This window comes from Mytilus californianus, unplaced genomic scaffold (assembly GCF_021869535.1).
Source record: "Mytilus californianus isolate M0D057914Y unplaced genomic scaffold, xbMytCali1.0.p SCAF_4, whole genome shotgun sequence".
NCBI classification, from domain to species: Eukaryota; Metazoa; Mollusca; class Bivalvia; order Mytilida; family Mytilidae; genus Mytilus; species Mytilus californianus.
The window spans coordinates 55,012,657-55,040,274 of record NW_026262690.1 but is presented as its reverse complement, the minus strand read 5'-3'; the positions used below and the strand labels follow the sequence as shown (position 1 = coordinate 55,040,274).

Here is a 27,618-nt window from a genome sequence, read left to right as displayed (position 1 = left end):
ATTTAAATTGTTGTCTGTTATATATGTAAATTCACATGCATGTATTGATTTCAGCCTTCAAATGCACAATACATGGATGTCAGTGTTGTCGTTATCAGGAAGGTACAATGGTAGGTATATTTTATTTACAATTCCTTATTTTCCTTGTCCATTATATGTAGTAAAACAATTCGGGATGTATTTTTCTTAGAAAGGGAACAGAGACAGAACTGTCCTATGAAGGGAAACATCATTCTAAATCGTTTGCTGGATTTCGATTACATTTTAGAGCTATCGTTTCTCATTGTGTCTATCTTGAAATTGCTGTAATGAAGATTGAAATAAGTTTGACGTGATACTGTATCGCCTTTTCGTTATTATACACATACTGTTTACTCGTTACGTATATTTCCCCTAACAATCGACTTGGTATCAATGAAACTTACAGAGAATCTTTAATAACTAATGGCATTGTGCATTGAATATTTATCTAATTCTATTAAAGTTGTTTATGGGGTTTCAATCGAAAAAAAGATAGGTAGACATTTAGATCTAGAGCTCCTTCAAATCACTTAATGTCCTGAATGTTAATTTTGCTGAGTCTATCTTATTTGATTCCATTAAGGACTTACTTTATTTTTATCCAAATACCATTCGTGATTCTACAAGCAAAACTCCGGATTTTTTATTGCTATATCAACGAAAGGGGTAGGAATTTGTCTTTATCCCTGCTTGATTTGATTTCAACGAAACTGTTACAGATTCTGTTTAAGACAAAATCATTGTGCAAATCTTTTTTTATAGTCCGTCAGTATAATATACATAGATAATGTCAACAACAGAAAGGCATAGTACATAGGGAGTGTTGGTTACAATGTATATAAACTCATAAAAGATACCAGGATTAGCATTTTGTACGCTAGACGCGCGTTTTGTCTACAAAAGGAGGTGAAGAGCATTGAGCAACCAAAATGCCTGTAGATATTCGCAAATACATGTACGGTTATCATTTACTTGGGGTAGGAAAACAGTTAATCTATAATTATGACCATATTATTAAAATGTATACTGGCGCCTATTAAAACGTTTAAACCCGCTGCATTTGTTTGCACATGTCCTAAGTCAGGAAACTGATGTTCAGTGGTTGTCGTTTGTTGATGTGGTTCATAAGTGTTTCTCGTTTCTCGTTTTTTATATAGATTAGACCGTTGGTTTTCCTGTTTGAATGGTTTTACACTTGTCATTTTTGGGGCCCTTTATAGCTTGCTGTTCGGTGTGAGTCAAGGCTCCGTGTTGAAGGCCGTACTTTGACCTATAATGGTTTACTTTTACAAATTGTGACTTGGATGAACAGTTGTCTCATTGGAACTCATACCACATCTTCTTATGTCTAGTCAACAAAAGAAACGATACAAGGCAATGTATTTTATATATATAATGAAATTGGATACACGGTACCAAGCTAAATATTTTGCCGAATTGGTCTAATATTTACAGAGTGTTATTTTCTTATCAAAACCATTAATTTAAGACAAATACACGAATTTTTTTGCAATTTGTGTTATTTCAAAAATCGTATTTTCACCCAAAAATTCATAAATCGATATTAGAACTTAAAACTTTTAACTTAAACATGGTCTGCTTAAAATTTTTAATGCCTTTGTAGGTATTTGAATACTTAATTCTCATCTTCGAAATAAAGTGCCGACTTTTGTCATCATTTTCCGCAAAATAAATTTGAACCCTGTGTTCAATAACACGGTTTTTTCTCACTTTCCAAATTGGTCAGATTCTTTAAATCATATGCATTTGCTTTGAATGTTTTTCATTGGATAATTTAACAGTTTTTCCTATTTATTATATTTTATGATAAATTGGAGTTCAAACTTGTGTATCGTTACTTTTGTTGACTAGTATATTCCTAAAAATTTTCTTTGGAAATTTAGAAATTATACATGATGTTGCTTGTTATCATTATATGAAGTGCGCTTCCTACTGAAGTACGCTATACACACTATACGTGGTATATGATGTAGTCTGTTTAAATAAACACATTGAGTTGTATTGATTTATTTGCTTATTTAACTGATGTCTGACTTAGATAATATCAGATTATTACATGGCATTTTTCATATCAGATGTATTATCAGCCCAAGGTTCAATATCAGCCCAAGAGCCAAAGGCTCGAGGGCTGATAATACATCTGATATGAAAAATGACATGTTATGATCTTTTTATCATATGCTTCAACAATGGAGAAAAATAACAGTTTAATATATTGATCCTTTTAAGTGGTTCTCAAGTAGAAGTTCAAAAATCGGATATGAATTCATAGGTGCATGGAGCCTTCATTATTATTTTTTTTTGCATTTTTCATAATACATTTTCCTGTTTCCTTATATTTGTTTTTTTAATCCAAATTTGTTATGTTTTTCATGGATAACCTACCATTGAGATGTATTTTCCGGAATTTGCCGAGTGACGTCGAAATGCCATGCGATAACATTACGGAAAGGCATGCAATGATTACCGTCTCCTCGGAGACGGTCTTATAAGTTGAACGATGGACACTCTTTATTTTAGCAATTAAAACTGCATCGTGATCAATCATGCATATCGGTACACAGTAACATTATTCTATAAATAGCCAAAACTCCAGCAATTTTGTAATTTATAAAATCGCACACGTGATAATTCCACATTTTATCCAGTCGCTCGTTGTTATGAACGTTTAGAGTCATTATAGTTGACACGTATATGAAAACCTAGGGACACACCGCACATTTTTTTTTTGTTTTTACTCGGTTATATATATTGATACTTAGTAAGATAATCCGAAGGTAACAATTTAATTGAAAAACGGATATAACCAAATCAATTAATTTCGATTAATATTGATTAATACGGTAATAATTTTGAGGATGGTTTCGGTGGGCTAGACAATGCCTAGCTATTCTTACCGTGGCAAGATAGAAGAATGTGAAGAACATTAGACGAGGGGATAATAATAAGAAGAAAAAACGACTCTCAGATTATAAATGCAATTATTTGTGCATGTTAATATATTTTAATTTCTAAGTATGATTTAAAGGAGATGTGAAGTATGCATAAATAGTTAAGACAGACAACACAAAACTCATTACTTCTAAATTTATTTAAACAGCGCATGCCTCTTACAAGTTATAAAGTCTTCTACAATGGACATATTATGTCATTACAATATTTTTTAGCTTTTAACCCTCCAAAGTCTAGCTAGATATAGAAAATTGTGAATAAATGTTATAAAAAGAGACAGAAACGTCTTATACTTGTTTTTGAGATTTATTGACTATTTATACTAAACATGCTAAAAGACGAAAATACTGTTGGCATTGGATTATTTGAAAAAGGATGTTTTCTAGAGGAATTTAAAATCATGTATACACATACAAACACTAATGATAATAAAACAGAAAGACATCTACATGTCAACATATAAACGCTCTCCCACAAAAGAATATGTTAATTCTCCCACAAAAGAATATGTTAATTCTCCCAGTAAAGAATATGTTAATTCTCCCATAAAAGAATCTGTTAATTCTCCCACAAAAGAATCTATTAATTCTCCTACAAAAGAATATGTTAATTCAGCATGTTTGGCATTGAAGGGTAAGTACGATAAAGGCCTGTTTCCCCCCCAATATCGATCAAGTCCATCATGCGACAAAGTGAAATAGAAGGAATTTGGTCGAACGCTTCGAAAGTTACGTTGGAATGTATACCCGAAAAAGGCACCAAAAACAGACTTTGATGAAATTTTTCAAGTCTTATGGATTTCAACGAAATATATGCTTGAATGGTATAAAGCGCTGTATTTGACAATCTAACGATTTTAGTCAGATATTTTATTTATCATAACATGTATAATAAGCATAATGTTGCAAGATTTTTTTGTCGATGTGTGCGCTAGCGCTGTTTCCTGCTCTGAAAACGTATTGAATTCGCGGCCTTCTTTCGTTGTGTTTGCCGGAAAATTGAAATTGATGCTAACTGTGTCGTCAAACAATGATATCTAATCTATAATTATTGTATTTAAAATGTTTCATTTTCATTGTTATCAAAGCCATCAATCAAAATTTTAATTTTAAGCTCGATATACTAGTAATAAATTGACCTTGTCCAACTTACTCCTATAGCCTTAAAACGTTGATGAATTAATTTATTGGGACTATCGTGACCAGGGACCAGTGCATTAACTTTATTAGGTCAATGCTTAAGCTAAGTTTTTCTAGATCTCAACACTTCTCGTTTTAATAAGTTTTGAATGACAAAAGGCAGATAAAAGATTGTTCAATATAAGTTTTATAAGGGATCATTTTAAAATGGTGTGAGAAATCTTTTGAAAAAAAAATTGTGTTCTTTAATTTTTAAATTTTAATACGTTTCACGCTCTAAACACTTTTTGAGACCTCCTATGAATGCAACAGATACAGTCGGAAGTGGCCATACTTTTCTAACACAAATAAATAATCAACTGATCTTGGAAGAAGTAAATGAATAACATATCTTTTTTTTTCGAACAGATACAAACTCAGATGATTGAGTAAGTATACCCCTTTTTTTAGGTGTTCCATACATTCCCCCACAGGCATTTGTCTCTGAAAAAAATGTCATATATACCTTAATGTTATATTAAGGTATATATTGAAAAAATCAAAGACAAGTGCATGTGATTCCTCACAAAAAAGGAATTTGGAAAATCTCAAAATTAGTATTTGCCGTTTATTTTTTGTATTTCACTATACAATGATATTCTGCATGGAAAAACATTTTCAAATTTCATCAGCTATGATACGGCTAGCTTTTTAGAAAAGCTATTACTTGTAACCGGAAGCAGTTGATAAACTTTTCATATCAGCCCGCTAAGCACCATTTCGAAAAATGTGGAATTAACGTAAATGTAATGCTATTATCATACTGTAAAAGTTATAAGTTATTTACTCTAAGTATATGATATTTTAAAATATACAGTTATTCTTTTGTAAAGGATATTATTTCAAATAATAGACTGTTTAAATTTAAATTGTTGTCTGTTATATATTTAAATTCATATGCATGTATAAATTTCATCCTTCAAAGACATAATAAATGGATCTCAGTGTTGTCGTAATCCGGAAGGAACAATGGTAGGTATATTTTATATTTTATAAAGGGAATCATCATTCTAAACCGTTTGCTGGATTTCGATTGCATTTTAGAGCTACCGTTTCTCATTGTGTCTGTCTTGTAATTGAACTAATGAAGATTGAAATAAGTTTGACGTGACACTGTATCACCTTTTCGTTACTAGTATTATACATGTACTGTTTACTCGTTACGTATATTTCCCCTATGAATCGACTTGGTACCAATGAAACTAACAGAGAATCTTTAATAAGTAGGCATTGTGCATTGCATATTGATTTAATTCTTATAAAGTTGTTTATGGGGTTTCAATTGCAAAAAGATAGGTAGACATTTAGATCTACAGCTCCTTCTAAACCACTAAATATCCTGAATGTTACTTTTGCCGAGTCTACCTTATTTGACGCCATTAAGGACTTACTTTATTTTTATCCATATATCATTCGTGATTCTACAAGCAAAACTCCGGATTTTTATTGCTATATCTACGAAAGGGATAGGAATTTGTATATGCATCTTCTTCTTTACCCCCCAACGTGTTTTAATTTCAACAAAACTGTTACAGATTCTGTTTAAGACAAAATCATTGTGCAAATCTTTTTTTATTTTTTTTTTCGAATGATTTTGAGGATTACCATAGTAAACAGTAAATTCTGTTGTATAATTTCTCGTCGTTTGGTTTCATGTGGAAAATTGTCTCATTGGCAATTATATTGACTTTTTAAGGAGTTGTTGTCATTAAATTACGTTTAGACAAATTTTCGTGCTTTTTTCCAATTATCAACATAAAACATAAAATAAAAAAACAACATAATAGATAGGTTAACACTGTTAATGGCAAAAATGATCAGCAATACAAGATCTGCATAAATACAATGTTGACCAAAAACCAAAAGATGCGTTATCTTTAAGTGAAGATTTTTGTTCATTTTCATGTTTTTGCCTTTTATCTCAAAAACTTTAAACAGGGTAGAAACTGAAACTGGCAAAAATGATTAGCTATACAATATTTTCAAAAATGTCATATGACCAAAACAACTGGATGACCCCTTGTCGAGTTTTGCCCTTAAATGACAGTTTTTTAGTATTTGTTTGTGTTTTTGTCAATTATTTAGATAACTATAATAGAATTGGATAGGTAGAATCTGTAAACTTAATAAAAATATCACTAAAACAATATCTTAAAAATGCCATTATAACTGAAACCTTTGTATAAATCCTTAAAAGGATTACTAGTAATTGACTTTAAATGACAATTTTAGACTAATTTTTATAATTTAGCAAATCATCTCTTAAACCATGATAGATAGATAGAAACTGTTCATTACGAAAATCTTTAGCTTTACAAGATCTACAAAATCTGTCCATGTGACCAAACCATTGGATAACTCATTAAGAAGGTATTGTCTTTAAATGAAGAATTTTTTTTATCCATTTTTGGCAAAATCTATGGTAGATAGAAAAACCATAATAGACGCAGAAAATCCTATACGTAAAGGAATATTTTAGGAATGTCAAAATTGATATACATGTATTTCATTTGTACCAAAGCTTAGACAGTTCTTTATAGGAAACCAAACTTGCCCGTAATCGTCTTTGGGATATATAGCTTAAAAATTGTGTCCGATGATACCGCCTGCTAACTAGCATCAGTGACATGGCTAAGCACGAAACATAGGGATTAAGTAATATCTATTATCTTGAAAACCTGACAGAGGATAACATGTTCAAAATGTTTATCTACCTACTATCAGTTTAGATCAAAACCATTAGACGACTTCTTCCAGGAGTCATTGTTCTTAAATGACGAATTTTACCATTTTTAAAATCTTTGTCTATTATCTTGAATACTAAAATAGATAAAGATACATTATATGGCAAAAATGATCAGCAAGACTAGATCTACAAATTAGTCAGCATGGTCAGACGACTTTTTGTCCTGTAATTGTCCCCCGCGCGACGCGTTGCTGGATACTTAGAAATACCGGGCTTCGGTTCGTTCGTCCTTCTAGTCTTGAATGCGCTCTGACGTGTACAATTCTTGCCAGATTTTCATCAAACGTATATCCAAGGTTTATACATGTATCAGGAATGTCTCGGAAAAGTTCGAAGGACAGTGTCGATCAACTATTTTTAAAAAGAGTTATGCCCTTTAAAACATAAATTAAATGTAAAACTTCATTGTAAGGGTTTTCAAGCCTACATTTATTTAAGATATTTATAAAAAGTCTTTTAAGAACAAAAAAATGCAAACTTTTGTTGTTGTATTTGGATTTGAAAAGATAAAAAATGTGCAACGAGGGGGGCAATGGAACTTTGTCCTTTATTCAAATAGTGAAGGGCGGGCAGGCGGCTTCATACTGTTTCTGTCCAATGATTCATGAACTGTCCAAACACTGCTTTCCAAATTTTCATATGTTGTTACTGATGAAAAAGGAGGTCAAGTTCATTATTGACAATTTTCATTTCTACGTTTCAGGAGTGATGGTCCTTGATAGATTCAAAATATCATTCAGTTATGTCGTTTCCGTACAATATCTAATCATATGAATGGTTTAACCAATGCTGCTAAAATTGTAATACGTTGTTACTGATGACAAATTGGAGGTCAAGTTCGATATTGACGATTTTCACTTTTACTCTTCAGGAGTAATGGTTCTTAAAAGATTGAAAAATGGCACTGTAAATCATATTTCTGTGCATTAACTTATGAACTATTTAACAAATGCTTTTCTGGTTTTTGATATGTTGTAACTAATGAAAAATGGAGGTCAAGCTTGATATAATGATTCAGTTTCTTAAATCACTGAAGAATTTCGTCTTGTGAAATAAGCAAATTATTCGTTCATCTAGCCGTTCCCGTTGCATGGGATCAATATGAAATTTTTGAGAAAAAAAGTGTATTAAACTTTCCTTAATCAATATCGGTTTTTTCTTTCTCTTATTGTGATTAAAAATTAATGTTGTTGGTTTGTTTCTACAAGTGTTTACTCCATTGCCTGTTGTTGTCAAGTTTTATTGACCGAATTACAAAAAAAAAATGTTTTTGTTGTTTGAGATCAGGTATTTCCTTGGGATGCTGAATGTAAGTGACTTCAGTTTTATAAAGAAAATCATAAAATAAATAATATTACCTCTACCTTAGATTGTTAAATATTTTTTCAACAGCAGTTTCTATTGATTTGGATATTTATACACAAAATACACTTAAGATGATAAATTTTAAAATTAAAAACGCGTAGTTGCAGAAAATACAATTGAGAATAATGCTTCTAGTTAATAGGGTTAAATGGTAGAACCTTAGTCTCTAAATATTTTTAATAAAGACCAATGAGTTCTGAACCGATTTGGCAGGAAATCACTCAAGACAATTTGACTAGTGAAATCTTAACTGTTCAGAAAGGGAAATTGTTATCATTATTATTATACTAAAACATGCTTTTAATTTTTCATGTGATAAGTACCCTTCCTAAATAAGCAACGAGTATGGTAGAACAACGAGGTATTCCGCACGATAGAGGATGGGCCTGGATGATTGTTGTTGGTAAAAGAAAAGATAATCTTGAAATTATTTAAGAATTTGTTTCTGTGTCATGTACAGATTTATATATAGTCCAACAAAAGTTACAACTGGTTGTCATTGCTAAAATTAAATAAACAGTTAAAATGAAAGTAATTGTCTAATTCTTGACAACTGAAAAAGCTAGAAAATATCTGACATGGGCAAAATTGCTCATAATGTCCATGATGTACTGGTACCTCTATCCTTTTCAATTGATATGTTTAAATGACATCTTATGGCAGTTATTGTCCCTAAATGAGAATTTTTATACAAAGTTAAGCATTTTGTATATTATTTATGTTACAAAATTTTAATAGAAAGGCAGAAACATTAAACAGTGAAAATGATCAGCCGTGTATGTTTTGAATCACTGAATATTTCTGTACATAAATCAAACGTTTAATTGCTTATTACAATTGGTCATTGATTGGCGTATTAATTAATTTCTCAGGAACTACAAATCGGAGTTCCCTTAAATTTGGTATCGAACTTAATGTAAACATTCTAGATTGCGTGATACATTTTCAGATTAATCACACAATCACTTCATGTTAACCGAATTCTTAAATATTCTTACACATAATTGCAATATAAAGTTTTGGTTTTCTCAGAAGCTACAAATCAGAGCTTTCTGGGACTTGGTATTATTCTTTATGTGAGCATGCTATGCTGTGTGATGCATTGTCAGATTCATTGCTCATCCATTTCCTTTTACCAAAAACTAATATATTCTTTATACATATAATGGCCATGTATTAAATTTGTGTTGCATTTACTGGAACTACTACCCGTACAAATTAAAATTTGAAATCAACATTCATGTGAGCATGCTATAAAATGTGATGCATTTTAAATCCGTTACTCATCAACTTCCCTTTTCGTAATGCTTCTAGCAGGGGTATCATTAGTGAGCAATAGGTTACATTTCAACTTGTCTTCTTTCTGACCAAGAATTAGCCATTTAAGACAGGAACTTGAAAAAAGGTTTGTTTATCTGCCACCTGATTAGAAAAATGGATATAAGTTAATAATGATAAAAGTACAATTAAGTGTTTACATAATCTGATGTCGACATGTTACCAAACAATATTAGTTCATTAACTGGTTATCATTTTGACTTCACAAAACAAATACTATTAAATCATTGTATCTGTAATACATAAAACCCCAACTTAATCAACGAACCAATTAGATAGGCATTAGTGAAATCGAAAAGTAAAAGAAATATAATGAATAATGGTCATGTTTATCTCTATGGAGAGAAATCATGTAACATAAAATTACAATGTTAAATTAAAAATTCAATTTTCAACATTTTTTCAGCACCAGTCTGTGTTGCTCTTGGTCAACATTTTACAGAGAGATCTGTTGTTATGTTTAGAGCTGTCTTTGCATGTGTCTTCATCTCCTTATGTTATTTCAAGATCGGCATTTGGTATTTGATTTGGATGTATGGTATAGGAGCAGGTAAAATTAAATCTTAATTTTAAAACAAATTTAATACAAGAAAATTACAATTATTTGGTTTCAACTCAGTCTTGGGCTAGTATGATCTTTTGCTGTTACAAAGCTTCTTTCATCCATAAACGTTTTCAAGTTGCTCATAATATACACTATATTAACAGAAACTGTAAACAGCAGATGACACAAAATCTACAATAAAGCCAATAACACTGAAGTTATTACATGCTTGGCAGTTGATGCATGGATGAATGCATCTTAAATTGCAGAAGCAAACATCATGCTACAGCAAAATAACATATTTATAGTAACAATAATGACAGAATACAGAGAATAACATCATGGACATAATAAAGTCATAGCAAGCACAGACATACAATAGTAGAAACAATAGCGTCAAAACTCTAAAAGCATGACATACTAAAACAAAATCATACTCATGTTCTTAAACTATTCATATAACAGCATGAACAAACTTAATTTTCTCTATTGGTAAATTGTAACGTGCAAGCACTTTTCAGATCTTTCAGACACCTTCTTGTTTTCCTATTCTTTTGAATTTTCAATGTGTATTGACCTTAAAAATGTTCGTAACAAAATTTCTTAAATACTACTTAAGAAAATGACATCATCTTTAATCAGCAGCCCAACACGGATGAGTTCAAAAATATCATAAGTAATGATTTTAAACAGGCCAGAAGTCATCACTTATGTGATGACATGAATTTTACTAATATGGTCATAATTATAAATTAATTGCTTACCAAATTCCGAACTACTAAGGATTTCCTACCCCAGGAATGGATTACCTTAGCTGTATTTGGCAAAACCATTTGGTATTTTGGGTCCTCAAAGCTCTTCAACTTCGTTCTAAGTGGCCTTTTAATTCTTTTGATTCGAGCGTCACTGGTGGGTCGTTCGTAAATGAAACGGGCATTTGGTAACCAATTTTTAATCCTGGTATCTATGATGACTTTATTTATACCAGTGTGTTGCCTAAAATATGGACAAGAAAGTGATAGGACGTTCTCTGTTGTTTGTCAGGGAACGGGATCTTTAAATGCTTTATGATGGTTTCACCCAATTGAACAATAATGCATGATTTGCATGTACTTAAATCAGCCTACTAACTAGTAACCATACTTTAGGGGCCAGCTGAAGGATGCCTTCGGGTGCGGGAGTTTCACGCTGCATTGAAGACCCATTGGTGGCCTTCGGCTGTTGTCTGCTCTATGGTCGGGTTGTTGTCTCTTTGACACATTCCCCATTTCCATTCTCAATTTTATTCATTCAAGAGTTAAACTCTGACTTAAACAAAACATTCTTTGAAACTGACATTATCAAGATGCTTGATTTCTTGATTGACAATATATCTGTTACGTTTGGAGGATGTGTTTTTCTACAAACAATCGGCATTCCAATGATCACTAACCGTGCCCCTCTTCTTGCCGACTTTTTCATTTATTCATATGAAGCTGGGCTTCATACAGGAGCTTCTTAGGAAGAAAGGAAAGAAGTTAGCATTATCCTTTAACTTCACTTTCCGCTATATAGATGATGTCCTGTCACTAAATAATTCAAAGTTTGGTGACTATGTTGAACACATCTATCCCATCGAACTTGAGAGAACTAAAGGATAAAGCAGAAACAGTTCAGTCTGTCTTATATTTTGACTTACGTCTCGAAATTGACAATGAGGGTCGGTTGAAAACAAAACTTTACGACGACAAAAGAGATGATTTCAGTTTTCCAATTGTGAACTTTCCATTTCTATGTAGCAACATTCCAGTAGCGCCTGCATATGGAGAATATATCTCCTAGTTGATACGATATTCCAGGGCTTGCATTTCCTATCATGATTTCCTTGACAGAAGATTACTGCTCACAAGGAAGCTATCAAACCAAGGGTTGCAAGTGGTGCAATTGAAATCATTCCTTCGTAAGATTTACGGACGCCATCACGAGTTGGTTCACCGTTATGGAATATCTGTTTCATAGATGACGACGGATATGTGCCAATTTTCGTAACCACAATCACGCCCTCTTTCCCCCCGAAGGTGACATACCGAATTAGACTTATTACCAGATTTGTACATACACGAGCAACACGATGGGTGCCATATGTGGAGCAGGATCTGCTTACCATTCCGGAGAGCCTTAGATCCCCCCCGGTTTTTGGTGAGGTTCGTGTAGCTCAGTCTTCAGTTTTTTGTGTTGTGTTTTGTGTACAGTTGTTTGTCTTTTGATCTTGTTCTTTTTTTGCCATGGCGTTGTCAGTTTTATTTTCGACTTACGAGTTTGCATGTCCCTTTGGTATCTTTCGCCTTTCTTTTAAGTGTAATTTGAATTATTTCATCTGTTTTAGGAATTGGGAATTCCTGTTTAGATGGAAATGGTGTAGTGATGATTGGCAGCTATTTCAAAAGAATTCGTACAGTTGCTAATGGTATTGCTTTGTCAGGAGCTAGTGTTGAAACATTTGCTATTCCTCCACTTATAGAGTTCTTATTGCAGACATATGCATATGGACTCCCAGGGACGTACCTTATCTTGGGGGGTTTATATTTATTTGTAGCTGTTAGTGGGGCCCTCTATCGTCCACTGAAATTTTACTCAAGTGAAAGAAAAGCAGGAGAAAACGATGAAAAGCATAAACTGCTAAAAGAAGATCTGAACGATTCTATAAGAAAAAGAACAAATGTTGTTCAGGACACAACAAATCAAGTTATTAGCAGAACATGTGACACTTTAGAAATCAAAATTGATTCAGAAGTGAATCAAGAGAAATCTGTCTCATTTGTTACAAGCAATGGTTCAATGGAAAGTTTGGCACGTGTTGTACTAGCAGGAGACTTAAAAAAAAAACTATCTAGTAGTATCGAAATCAAAATCTGTGGAAAACCTATACTTATTCCAAAAATATTTCATTTTTCAGTCATGAAAATGCCGAAGGTTGTGTTTTATACAATTTTCTCATTTCTTGTTTTCTTTGGGTATTTCAATTTTATCATACTAATGCCAATAGATGCTGCTAGTAAAGGATTTGCAAGCTATGAAATTGCATGGCTTGTTTCTTGTGCTGGTATAGGTGATCTCATTGGAAGAATTGTTGTGGGTATTGTAGGAGATCTTAGAATAATAGAACGATATAAAATACTAAGTGCCACCTGTATATTTTGTGGTATAAATATATTGATATTCAACTTTGCTACTGTATTTTGGTGGTGTGCTATTCATACAACACTGTATGGATTTTTTGGTGGTGCCTACATTGCCCTGAACTCAATTGTATTGATTGATATGGTCGGATTAGAGATTATGCCCAAAGCTATAGGAGTAATTCTACTTATACAAGGACTTGGTGCAGCCATTGGACAACCTGTTGAAGGTAAAGTCATACCTTGTTTTTTATATGAGACGTCAAAACTAACCAAATCACAAGGAAGGTGGGCTGTTTACCGAAAGGAAAAATGGGGGGATAAGAATGATAAACCTAAGGGACTTCATAAAATTAAAACAGGTTAAAAGTAAAGTATGTACAATTTTATATATTCAGAAACATAAAAGTGGAATGCAGTAGGTAAATAATGGTTAACTTCACTAGACGAAAAATATGATATAGATTTCGTTTCCTATGTTCTTGTTTGGACCCCAAAAATAGTGGGCAAATAAAAATGTCTAAACATTATAAAACTCTTTTAACTTCCAGAACCGACTTGCAGAAAATTCAATAATCCATCACGCAAGAGGACATATTAGAAGAAAATATAGTTAGCAATTGTAAATTCAAGTTTAAAGGTCATGGTTTATTTTATGCAAACATTGCCTCCAGTGGAATACAAAAAAAATTAAAGACATATGGAACCTAAACAATTAATTGTGATGCATTTATATATAAATAGAATAAGTTGAAAGGTCATACTTTATTTCATGCAAATGTTGCCTCCAGTGGAATAAAAATAAATTAAAGATATATGGAACCTAAACAATTAATCGTGATGTATTAATATATAGATAGAATAAGATTATTTATAATGAGAGTTTACCTTTTTCTCGTTTGCATTTTCCTCGACAAATCAGATTCTGTAATAATGCTGGGCCCCCTAAGTTGCTTCCATAGACAATTCAGGGTTTTAGTAACAAGTGAATATCAATAATAATTGTTTAAGATTTTAAAAAAAGAGAAAAATAAATGCCAATTGCTAATTTGGTGAAGATTTAGAGAAAAATGTTTGCCTCACCACTGTAACCAGGTTTTTATGAATTATGCGTAGTGTGTTAAGAACATAGCATGTATCATATTCATATCACATAGATATGTCCCTATGCTGAAAGTGTTTGAAAGATAACATACTGGACAAAAAAATATACATCCTTCTTTTATGCACTAATTTAGTTATTTTATTTCAGTGTAACTTATTTATTTATCTATTTTCAGGGGCCATCAAAGAAGCTTCAGGGTCATTTTCCCTTTTAAATTATATTAATTCTTCATTAATGATTATTGGAGGATGTTTGATGTTCCTGTATCCCTTAATAAAAGATGCTAATAAATCAAAAGATGAAAATGATGCAGGACAGGAAAAAGAAGAAGCTTAAAGAAAGGGAAACAATACATGAAATGCAGCAAAAGTTTCTAGGTCAAGATTTTCGAAATAATATCTTTCTTCTCAGTGTGAAGAACTGACTTAAAAAGATTACATCAAATGTTGTTTCTGAAATTGTTTATGTAAATCCCTATTGTTTATTCAGAGCTCTTTTAGAGATGTGAGAGAGAATTTATTTATCTGTCTGTTTTTTATCTGTCAATCAGGACTTATCTATTGACAACATGACGTAGAAGTGACTTTGAGTGGATTTGGGAAAATTGTGTTTTCATTGTTACTTGCTTTTTTTTTTTAATTGTACATATAAGCTTATTGAAATTTTGGATTTCATTTAACATGACATTCATAGATCACCTATACTCTCGAAATCCCAATAACATTAGTACTGGAACACTAAAAGAATGATAATGAATAAACAATACTTGTCATATTTCAGTAGGAGTTCAGTTATGAGGGGAAGATGATCCTGTCATTATCGACAAATTTTTTGGGAGAAGTTATTCCATTAACGCTGTAGATATCCCATATATATACATTCAATACTTTGTTAGTGTATCTCCTTTTAAACTTCAAGATTTGTTTTACTGGTAATTTTCAATGGCATTTCCAGATATCATGTGATTCGATTTTTTTCATAAATTAATGTGATCATTTTGTGGTTTATTGGTTATGTTTATGGAATAAAACCACTAATTATTAGCCCCATTGCTTTCTATGTTAAGTTCTACAATTTCAAGCATTAATGGCAACTGTGTTTAAAGTTTAAATAAAGTGGTAGTCATTTCATGTCAAAAATATACCTTATCCTGACTTGAGCTGAAAAATTCAATACCCTCTAATTGCATATTAGAGCGCACTGGTTCTCGGAAGTTTGGTAGTACAAAAACAGGTACTTCTGATCCGAACATCAGGCCAAATGTGCCCTCCTTTTATAATTTCATATATTTTTTTTTTATTATTCAAAAGAAACTTTCAACATCGTTCTACAGTGATCTTCATTTGATACCTAAATTACCCTGATATTAAACTTATTGACAAAGTTTATAACGTGTTGTTTTCATTTTTACAGCTATGCGTAGGACCATTTTGTTTAAAATATGTATTACTTTCTTGTATGTTCTTTCTGACAGGGCCTAAGTTATAATTAGTTATAACATAAATACAATGAACAAATTTTATACAAGTATTTCAGGTGTATTGCTGTTTTTATTTCATTTGTAATTAAAAATTCTTCCTACAGGTGCACAATAGATTACACATTTTCAATATTTCAATACCACATTTATGATGTTTTCAACTTGTTTTTTTAATGTTTTTACTGTTTGAATATTGTACAAAAAATATGTAAATACAATATATTTTTACTGAAATTTCAATTTTTTCTTGTATTTGACTGTGTACAGTATAGTCAGCTATATGGTTTTGCTCATCTTGGGTTGGTCTTTGGCACTCTAAAACCGATTTCTTATGTTATGCAGTTTCATTGTTGGTTAGAATGTATACTTAATTTCAAACATGGCTACTTCAAATACAGTATACTAAATTACTATTTTACTTATATGTATCTTATCTTGACTATTTCCTGGCAGGTATAGGATTTCCTGGCAAGTATAGGATACAGTTATTTGCTAATTTTGCCTCCTGCTTTTTTGGTCTAGAAACAAAATTACGTTGACCTCATGATTTTCCCAGTTTGCCCAATACAACAGATATGCATTTTAAACAAATATTTATACAAAATTTTTGCATCGATACTGATAAAAGATAAATAGATATTAATTAAAAACCAATTGTTCAGAGAACAATTGAAGGTCTTTTCACAGCAATTTTTAAATTTATTGAAAAGAAGCTAGTTCGTGTTTACTCAAAGTTAAAATTGGCATCTTATCATCAGTTTCTTCATACTGATGCGATAATTAAGTGGTTTCTATATACTTCTGAGTGAAATAAGGGAGATAATTAGCTACCTCCGGTGAAGTAAATGTCACTTCTGGTCTCATATAATAGTTTCTTTCACACTGATTCCAAAAATATATAGTTTCTATATACTTTTGCTTGTAAACCAGGAGATAATTGGCCACTTCCGGTTTATCGAGAGTCATTTCTAGTCTTCAGTGATAAGTTAATGTATTAAAATTACAAAATATATGGACTCCGAGTACTTTTCCATGAAGAAAGTGCATAAATGGCTACTTCCGGTTTTCTCAAGGTCACTTTCGGTTGTCATTCTTCAAGGTCATATGTCATCCAACCTTTTGTAAAAGGTCATATGGCTTTATAATGAACCAAGTTGAAGTAATAATCAATTAACCTTATAATTGGACATTTCAGGGGCACTTACTCCTATAAGATGCCATTAGATTGTTTCAGACCAAATGTAACATATCTCCATTACAATAAAGCAAACATTTTGCACTTGTTGTTTCATATATATTTTTAAAAGTGGTTGAGAAAATGCAAAAACAAGGAAAAGTCAAAATTGAGAACTTGACCGTGACCTTTGACTTTGACCTCATTTTCTAAGTTAGGACCTAGGGACCTCAAATAAAAAGATTCCAGGGTTATACGGTTAACGGTTAATGAGTTAAAAAAACATACCGACAAATTTATTTGGTAAAGGTAGATAACTCCTTTAAAATTTCATCGAATCGCTTCGATCCAAATTAGCCAAAAATTTCTGAGGATGTAACGAACAATTTAGAAAAAGAATTTTGTCGATATCTTTTTTTGTTACGAAGGAGATGCACACACTTGATAAACAGTGAATAGGGAGATAACTCTTACAAAGAAAATTGTTAGGCTTAGAATGGGTGAAAATAAAAAGCGTATAAACTGTATGATACTATATAAGAAAAATATTAGCGACATATTGCGAAACAAAAATTTTACGCGATAACAAAATTTAGCGGAAGAAAAAAATAATAATCAGAACAAATACAATAGGTTTTTCCACAGAAAGTGGAAAGACCTAATAATCAGAACAAATACAAAAGGTCTTCCCACAGAAAAGTGGAAAGACCTAATAATCAGAACAAATACAATAGGTCTTTCCACAGAAAAGTGGAAAGACCTAATTAGATGAAATGAAATCTTGACACAAATATTTCAGCACAGCAAAAGGCCATAATTTTGTGAGAAACAGATGAAGGCATTTGCTGTACCGAATTATTTATTAATACGAGTTCATTATATCTAGTTCATTGTTTTCTTTATACTTGATCAGTATTGTAGCTCAATTCTTTAGACTTTTATCCTTATTCCTTTTTGTGCTGCTTCATCAAGACGAGCCAGTACTTATTGAATATGGTGGTTATCTATTTTATAAATTCCGATATTTAACATTCTGCGTTGCATAATTAGATTTAACAAAAATGTAACGATAACGTCTATTATCCTACCAGTTTTACCTCCGACCGATTATCAAAATAATTTTTGTGACTATAAGATTTTTGTGTGACTTTCAGATACATTTAAAAAATGTGACTTTGAATATATTTTGTTGATGTCTTAAATATTTAATTTCAATTTCAATGTTGAAATAGATAACATGCCACAATCAATAAGAGAATGTGATATTATGTTGTTTAGATGAATATTTCATTATGTGAAGACGTTCTTCGTTATTTCATTAGAACATGTCAAAATATATGTATTGCCTAACACGTTGCATTTTGGGTTCAATCCTCCTATTTGACATTCATCAATTCGATTTTAACACTTCTACGCACAAAGCAAATTTATCCACTGATAATCCTATACCGTTCTTTGAAACTTCGCCGATGATCCCTTTAAAGTTATACGATGGATATTTTCAAACAGTTTTATCTCCCTTAAGAAATCGAACGTTCTGTAAAACTATCAATTTAATTGTGCAGGGCTTGATTCAGCATATGAAATGTAACATCCTGTAATCACGAATGTCGGCATATGATACAGACAATTTAATTGTACTGGTATCTGTTTTCATTCTCAAATCAATTTCACTCATTTTGCTTTTCGTACAGCATTACAAAAATATGAATTTACCAACAGAAGCGGGCAAAGACAATATAAGAATCCGTATTTTGATTTTATGCAGAATAAGCACATTAAGAATAATTTTGTCGGTTATTTATTGTATAAGGTTTTAGAAAGAATACATATTAAGAGAAATTAAACCTAAAATAACTAAAAAACATCAAACAGGGACGCATCGTGAAGACAAGTTTAGAATTTAACAAGTTAGATAGTTTAAAACCTTGCAAAATATATGGGATGGTGTTCAGTAATTTATACTTTAGAAAGAATGCATAATATACATGTTTGTAATTTAAGTATTACTAGTATTTATTTTAGAGTCTGCATTAGAAACATTTCAATCAGTTTGTTTCCACATTTCTAAACAATCATCGTAAATCTCAGTTAATGAAGGCTTTGTGGAAAATTTCCAATATTTGGTCTGGCAACATTGTTTGTAATGACGGTATGAATTTTGTTCTAAGTTTTTGACAAACTTCATAATTCAGTTATGAAACTAAGAATCTTACCAATATTTAAATAACACATAGCTGAGAGGGTGATAGAGCAGATTGTTACCCCGAGAAAACATTGTCAACTGAGGCGAAGCCAAGGTTGACAATGTCTTTTCGAGGGGTAACAATCTGCTCTATCACCCTCTCAGATATGTGTTATTTAATTTATTATACTGAATGTTCTGTTATTACTGTCGATTAAATTTCAAATTCAAAGTAATAAACTATGACGTCTTGTTCATAACAACCATCCGTATTTAATAAAACGCACACTTAATCAAGCGTCTCCGTGAAGGGTAATAGAGTATTTACCATAGAATAGAGTAAATTAACACCCTCGTATAAGCCAATCAAAATATTGCATTTTTACGTGAAGTATAATAACGTAAATTGTTATCAATTCTTAACAAATATAAAAATTCAAAGATCTGGTAAAATTTCCAACTATCCCCAAAATCCCTACAGATAAGGGTATAAACATCTATAGGTCATCATACTGTTTGCAATATTAAGCAAATATCTACAGACAAAACGTGAAATAATTCAAAAGACAAAAACCAACCGTCTGACAGTGAAATCTCAGATCAACATAAGAACAAACAAATAAAATCAGTTGGAAAAGTCTTCAACCGTCAGATTAGCACACAAAAAAGCTAACTTTTATTTAGACTTCCAAGTGTTTTGATTCGAGTCTTATATAGACGAAATGCACGTCTGACGTACAAAAGTATAACCCTGGTATCTTTGGTAAGCTTTTACCACATCTATGTCAATGCCATTACTGGTGGACGTTTCGTCCCTTCTGTATCACCAGACCAGTAGTCAGTACTACTTTGTTGACATGAAAAATCCTCTTCTGTAAATTTAGTGTCTAAAAAATGTTGAATAGTTAGAAACACACAGCTTCTAATGCTCAAGTCAGAAAAGGTTTCATCCATATTTGACATAAATCTTCGAATGTTTAGGATTTCGATGCGTTTTAACTTCAAACTGCTTAAATTTGAGCGCCATTGGTGAGTGTTATGAGTCTTTGCAGAACGTGTTTTTCAACAACAATTGGCATTTCTATGGGAATCAACAATGATCCTCTTCTTTTTTACTTGTTCCTGTATATACATGAGGCAGACTTCATACAGCAAAGGAAAAGAAGCTAGCATTACCCTTAACTTCACGTTTCGCAATTTAAATGATGTCCTCTCACTAAATAATTCAAACTTATGTTGAGCGTTTCTATCCCATCGAACTTGATATTAAGGATACTATAGTACAACAAATACAACTAATATCCAATGAGGAGCTGTGGTATGATTGTCAATGAGACATCTATCCACGAGAATTAAAATCAAGTGCTAGCAAGCAATTATAGACACCGTACGGCCTTCAACATTTAGAAAAATCCATCGTATAGTCAGCCTTAAAAGGTCCGACATATGAAACATTTCAAACTAGAAAAAAACGGTATATTACGTTTCAGGGCCAGTTGTCCCATCTACTTCTGTTACTTGTAATGCTCACAAACGTCCCGTGTATTTGACTTTGTTTTCATCATACCTAATGATGATTATTCCAGTAAGACGTTTCATGTGAATTAAAATCGGTGTCAAACATTTGGAATTGTTGGGATGTCATTTAAGTGCGTTCCATCCTTCCAGTGGTCAGTATCAGGGTAATGGCATGATTTCAGTGATACCTTAAAATGATAAAGCTAGCTTCTTTTAGGTCTTCATGAGAAGATCTTTTTATTGACAACCGTTTTGTTACGTTAAAAAGACATTATTTCAATAAACAATTGGCATTCCAATTGTGCTCCTCTTCTTGCCCACTTGTTCCTTTATTAATATTCATTATAGTGTAATTTTCATTTAATAAAACTTGTAAAGGAGAGGCAAAATATACCAAAGGGACGTTCAAACTCATAAGTCGAAAAAAAATTGAAATACCATGGCAAAAAAAGAAAAAAGACCAAAATAGCCTTGGACATTGTTTGCTTTAATGCCTATGTCATTTGGTTGTGATGTTGATAAACATTTGATCTATTTATTTTGGCTTAGTAAACTTATGGTCTCAAGTGCTTGTTTTCAATTGTTGTTGGAAACACGTGTCATCCACGCTGAAATAAGTATATATGTTTGGTGATATTATTTATCAGGTAATTTTATTTGTTAAATACATGTATCAATGTTCAAACTTTTGTCAGATTAGTATACTGCTGATGACTACAATGTAATAGATAAATAACACTATGGATGTATACCTGTAAACGTTGAAAAATGATAACACATTTCGAATTATAAAAATGAGGCGACGATTGTCAACCAGTTTTTCTGTTGATGACAGTGAACCTATTCTAAAGGATCCTATAGTTGAAAGTGATGACGATTTGATATTATGGTCAAAATCGGCAAAAAATCCTGAAAACGAAGACCAAATTGATGTAGTGAAATTTCACACTGATGTTGCATTAAATATTGAATCTACAAGTGTTGAAAAAATCATCGCAATATCATTTCTGTAGACGTTTCCAAAGAATTATTGAGAAAAAAATCATGTTGGATAATAATTGCAGCAAGTGTTGTAATACTCATAATTTTCTCATTGCTTATTCATAAAATATTAACTAGTATCCAAGATACAGAGATTGGTCCAAAGGTAATTGTAATTAAGAAACAACATGACACCGCGTTAAGAAATACCATTGAACATTCATTATCTTGTCAAATATCAACTAGAATATAGTATTGGTCAGTGATCCTCGTGGTTTTATTGATGAGTCTCGTTTCTTCGTTAGGGACTGCAGAAATGTTTCAAAATTTATGTACAAACTCGTACGCGGATTGGTTATCAAAATAATGAAATGGTATCTTTTAACGATGTGTATTTATGTCTTAACTGCCTTCGAATAACATATATGTATACAAATACAAAAATATTTCAGAGCATTATGGTATAGGGATACAATAATTAAAAAAAAATGGAAACGATTTCAAATCTTATGATCACATGCAATTTTGTGATAGATTTGAGAAAGATGGATTTGACCATAAAATTTTCAATACTTTGAAGTTCTGATTATTGAAAATTGTATATCCATCTGTGCATTGATTGCAGTGGGTACTTAATTTCAACCAAACAACATTAAATTCATTCGATACCATTTTGTGTATTTTCAAATGTCTTTTTATTCTTGTAAATTATGAATTACGTGCAAATATATTTTCAGCAAAACATAAGTGAAAACAATTTATACCAGAGGTAATAAGGTAAGAAACATTAAAATATTTTGCTTTTTAGGGATATAGTATTTCTCCTACATTGATTGATTTATTGTTGGTTGCTTAAAGTCCAGTGTCAAATATGTGATGCGTGTTCAGGAAGAGTCTCTTATATTGAAGCCTTTGTACTATATGTCACAAACAATATTCATTTTAAAAATACTGTGGTTAATGTTAATTCATCTCATCTTGTTTATCTGTTTATATAAGTTCCGAATTAATTTAAGAGATAAGAAAGTGCAAGACATAGTATTGTATATATTCACCATTCTATCATATTTACTCCAAATCAATATGTCTTTTATTGCTGTGATTAAAACTGAATATAAAATGTCGAATTTTTGTCATCTTAATTATTTTAATCAGCGGAGAATTTACGTGAATGACCAGTACCATGTTATTTGTAAAAGTTAGTCTTGATTCATGTGTCTTAATTTTGTCAAACATTTTGACAAAGAAGAATTTAACAATAGGGATAAAGTATAATGGAATAATAATAACCCCAGGAATAGATTACCTCAGCTGTATTTGGTAAAATTTTGAGAATTTTGGGTCCTCAATGCTTCTCAACTTAGTACTCTATTTGGCCTTTTTAACCTTTTTGATTCGAGCGTCACTGATGAGACTTTTGTAGACGAAACGCGCGTCTGGCGTACATAATTTCAATCTTGGTATTTATGATGAGTTTATTTATGGAACGCTTTGTATCCTTTCTGTGATCATGAAGTATATTTACCATGAAACGAATATCTAATACTCACCTTATAACAATGCGAATTCATATACGAAATAAAAACACACTTTGTGTTTGTCACATGATGCTAAACACGAGTTTTCAATGCCGATCAGTATATAACCAGGGTGCATTTATTGTTGTCACATTGAATCTAAATATAGATATATATATATATCTTTATATCTCAAAGAGAGATAATCTGAGAACATTCAATTTTACTTCAGTATATAACAGACATATATGTATGGAATTGACGCTGGTTCTAGAATGGAATGCTCTTATTGAAAATCCTGATTTTGAAGGGACAGATGTCAAACACGAGAAGTCGTTTACTAATAAACTAAACTAAAATAAATGAAAGCAACGGAGAGAACTGCATCTTGTTTTTACAAGTTATAAATATTCCTTGCAGACATCAAATTGCAAAAGAGGGAAATATTAAGTGACTATTTGATTAGTTCTTATAGGATTTTGTCGTTTTGATTTTGACAATATGTGGTTTTATTTTGTATAAAGATTGTGATGCTTGTGAAACTTAAGGTTGTATTTTCCAAATAAAATACAATATGATAAGAGGTAATGATACTGAGGTTATAAAACAAATTACTTTACATCTGCATGTATATCAATGTTTAATTCCTTGTCGCTTTTTTGCGACTTAGCTGAAGTCTGATTTTTATTTTTAAATGTTTGTTGTATTTCCCCCTTTTTCTAAGTTTGTGTCTCTTCGTGTCTCATAGTTTTATCTGTATTTATCTGTCACACATTTATGCATAATAACCGTTTATTGCTCATTAAATGAAATTTATAGGAGTAACACGGTGTTTATCACTACTGGAACATGATCTACTGGTCATTTCGAAACCGTGTGTTCCACTCAGGTAACTGGTGTGGCCCTTGTTGTTCAAATTGTTGCAATTTTTTTGATGTATTTCCTTTTTGTCATGATTTTACCTTTTTCTTAGATATTTCTGTTTTATTGCCACCTTGGTTTAGTTTCCTTTTTTAATTTTCATGAGAAAATTATAAATAAATGTCACATGATGTTTATTAGATTGATAGTTGCATTGATGTTATCCATATCAGCAAAGCAATTCAGCAGGACTGGTAATATAGGAGCTAGATTATATAAAAATATGTTTTATTTCTACATTCCTCACAGCTCTGCTTTCCTTGTCTCATCGCTGTATCGGCAATTGTTACCGGCAAATACGTGAGCACGTCCCGGTTGTAGTTGTAAATTCAAAACTTGTTGATATTGCTGATTTATTCTATCCATGTCTAGGAGGTAGAAAACCTTACTATATAATAATTCAACGGAATACGGACGTATCAATGATATTTCATGTCAACACAGAATTGCAGACTATTGAACTGGTGAAACCCTCGGGGACGAACAGCATTGGCATTGGCCTTGTGGTTATAAAAACCCATCAAAGATACCAGGTTTATAATTCAATTCGTACGATGCGCGTTTTGTCTACATACGATTCATCACTGGCGCTCGAATAAACACAGTTGGAAGTTCAAATTAGATTCGAAGAACATTGCAAACCAAAGATTCCGAAACGTTTTGCCAAATACGGTTAAGGCAAATATGTCTGAGGGTAGAAACAATTTTTTTTTTCCGGATAATTCGCCATTTTATAAACAGTAAACCTACAGAAAATGTTTTCAATATAACCATAATTTAATTCCTGAATCAATCAATCAATCGAACCCTTTTGTTTCACAGTTTCAGTTTATAAACCGAGTAGATAAGTCTGTTCAAATTGGATTGTTAGGTTTTGATGCATGATGTATGTATTTGACTTTTAAACCCGATAGCACTAGATAAATCACTTTATTAGAAAAACATCCAAACGAAATTTGAATACAAAACATTTTATATCCGACTCGTATGTGAGAAGAAAGATAACTCCGATGTTTCTAAATTATATTAACAAACATGAGAAGACTGAAAAGTGGTTCTTTAAGGCACTTGCTTACAGCATATGTCTACGTTTAACAATGGATGTATATTATATATAGCATGAATAGTATCTAAAAAAGAGAATTCTCTATAGCATTATTATGGGCGACAAAAGAAATGTGTATACAATTATAGGCAAAAGTAGTATACCGCTGTTCAATAGTCATAATTCGATTAAGCAAAAACAAATCCGGGTAACAAACTAAAACCGAGGAAACACATCAACTATAAGAGGAAAACATCGGAACAGCAGAAACACTAAACTACAACAAAAGCAAACGCCAACATACATAGAAACGGACTGTCTGATAACAACTGCCATATATCTGACTTCGTACAGGACATTTTAAGAAAAAATGGTGGATGGAACCTGGTTTTATGGCTAGCCAAACCGCTTATATGGCAATGTTAAAAATACCGCTAAAATGACAACACTACGTGACAGGAATACAGTACAAAGAAACCCAAGAACACTCAACACAGAGAAATACATAAATAAATAATATAACAGTACATGTAAACTGCAGAATAACAACGGACATCTCCCATGAATTTACGACAGCATACCAGGACACCACAAACGAAATATAAACTGCGCGTCACATGAATGGATCAACTTCACAAAACGTGACGTATTTTTTGTGACGTTTTTATTATCACAGGTAAATTTAAATAGATATGTCTAGCACTAGATTTAAGTAATTACGTGCGTAGCACCATGCAAAACTACATTTAAGTAATCACGTGCGTTGCAAAATACATTTCAATCTATTTTTTTAGGGCAATTTTAATTTGTTTTCGTTGCAATTAATTAAGGCAACAGTAGTTTACCGATCAAATCTACTAAATCAATTAAGAAGACAAAAAATCAAGGTAACAAGCACAATCTGGGGAATCGCCTGAACTTCTGAATATGAGCGAGACTGGGTTCCTGCACAGGTTAAGGATCTTCTGCTATGCATGCATCACACACAATGCAAATCCCCACGCAGTCAAAATATCACATTTGGGAAAAGCACACAATCGGTTAAATTACAGATTATACAACTATTCTGGTATCTAATGATCTAAGACTGCGAAAACATGTTGCTTTTCATTTGAGACATGCATGTTGCCTATAATTGCTTACATCCACTTCGTTTAAACTTTGGTGGATAGCTGTTTCATTGGCAATCATACCACATCTCCTTATTTTCATATAGATTTATCGTATCGGTCAACCAATTCGTAATGACGATCAGAAAACTTATGTAGTGTCTATTTCAGTCGTTCTTCGTCATAACTCTGCTGGGTCAGTTTTTTGTAAGGGGCACACCATTGCTAATTAAGTCTGTTTAGTGTGAGCATGGACGCGCGAAACGTATTAATTGAGATATGTAAACACCGTGCGATGGGACAGATTGCATGTTACTGCTGAGAAATACGAAGTTGACAATTGGAAAGTTGAAATCATTACGTTTGTTGTAAATTATAGTTTGAAGTCTCCCATCTATATCAATATCGAGGAAAAGATCAAGATATTGAATAGATCTCTTGTTTCGGTAATATCTGAATGACTAAGATTATTTGGTTTGGTTACAAGATTGTTGTATGAAAAAGAGAATTTTGTAATATAAATATAATGTATTCAGCTTATTTTATTAATTGTGTTTCTTCGCTATCTGTTGCTGGTGGAGGGATTGTTGTGCGGCGTGTGACTTCATGTTGATGTCCTTTCTAATACATTCTTTTTTCTATTTCAAGTATACGTAAAATGCTATTATCGTTTCAGTGATCCAGTACACGTCAAAGGACGAAAAGGAAGCGTAGATTGATATCTTTGTGTTCATCTTTATGAGAAATCCAATGTTTAAAGTATAATCGTAAATTTATCTTCAATTCATGTAATGGGCGATATTGTGAGCATGCATTTTTAATGGGAAGCATTATTTTTGCAACATCCTTCTACAGAACAGTTAAAAGAGAACTGAACTGAACTATACTAATATAACAAAGGCAAAGATATCAGGCTTAAACACTTGCATTTTTATGTATTATAAAACAAGAATCGAATACATTTGCACTTATTTTTCCTTCTTATTCTTTTTATCCCACTGAAGTGAATAATATTGTTTTGTGCATTTCTTCATTATTGAAAAATGTGAAAATGTCAAGTTACTCTTTTGTAAAATCGAATTATTTGTCAATTTCATAAGAAGGACTTTTCAGAATAATTAAGTCTGTATCCATTTTTATCATTGCAAAGATTCAGAAAAAAATCCTGATGCCGAATTTTGTTACGCAAGATGCGTGTATGATATTAAACCTGAGAAATGTTTAATATCAGTAAGATAGTTCTGCTATTTTGCAGAATAG

General features: G+C 31.9%; 1 protein-coding gene and 2 long non-coding RNA genes across 3 annotated transcripts in view; all 3 read left to right on the top strand.

The window, feature by feature from the left end:
- Window positions 1-15,384, top strand: part of LOC127698474 (monocarboxylate transporter 12-B-like) — a 267,985-nt gene extending 252,601 nt beyond the window's left edge. Inside the window, exons 6-7 of the mRNA XM_052201955.1 lie at window positions 13,500-13,553; window positions 14,604-15,384. Of these exons, the coding sequence (XP_052057915.1) occupies window positions 13,500-13,553; window positions 14,604-14,764 (215 nt within the window). The 3' untranslated portion in view covers window positions 14,765-15,384. The remainder of the gene's footprint in view (window positions 1-13,499; window positions 13,554-14,603) is intronic.
- On the top strand, window positions 62-13,010 carry LOC127698543 (uncharacterized). Its single transcript, XR_007980881.1, has 3 exons — window positions 62-110; window positions 10,028-10,171; window positions 12,531-13,010. It is a non-coding gene; the product is annotated as an uncharacterized LOC127698543 (long non-coding RNA).
- Window positions 15,385-21,456: 6,072 nt separating the features above from the next.
- LOC127698547 (uncharacterized) lies at window positions 21,457-27,265 on the top strand. The gene is made up of 3 exons (XR_007980886.1): window positions 21,457-21,932; window positions 22,504-22,543; window positions 27,035-27,265. It is a non-coding gene; the product is annotated as an uncharacterized LOC127698547 (long non-coding RNA).
- The last annotated feature ends 353 nt before the right edge of the window (window positions 27,266-27,618 follow it).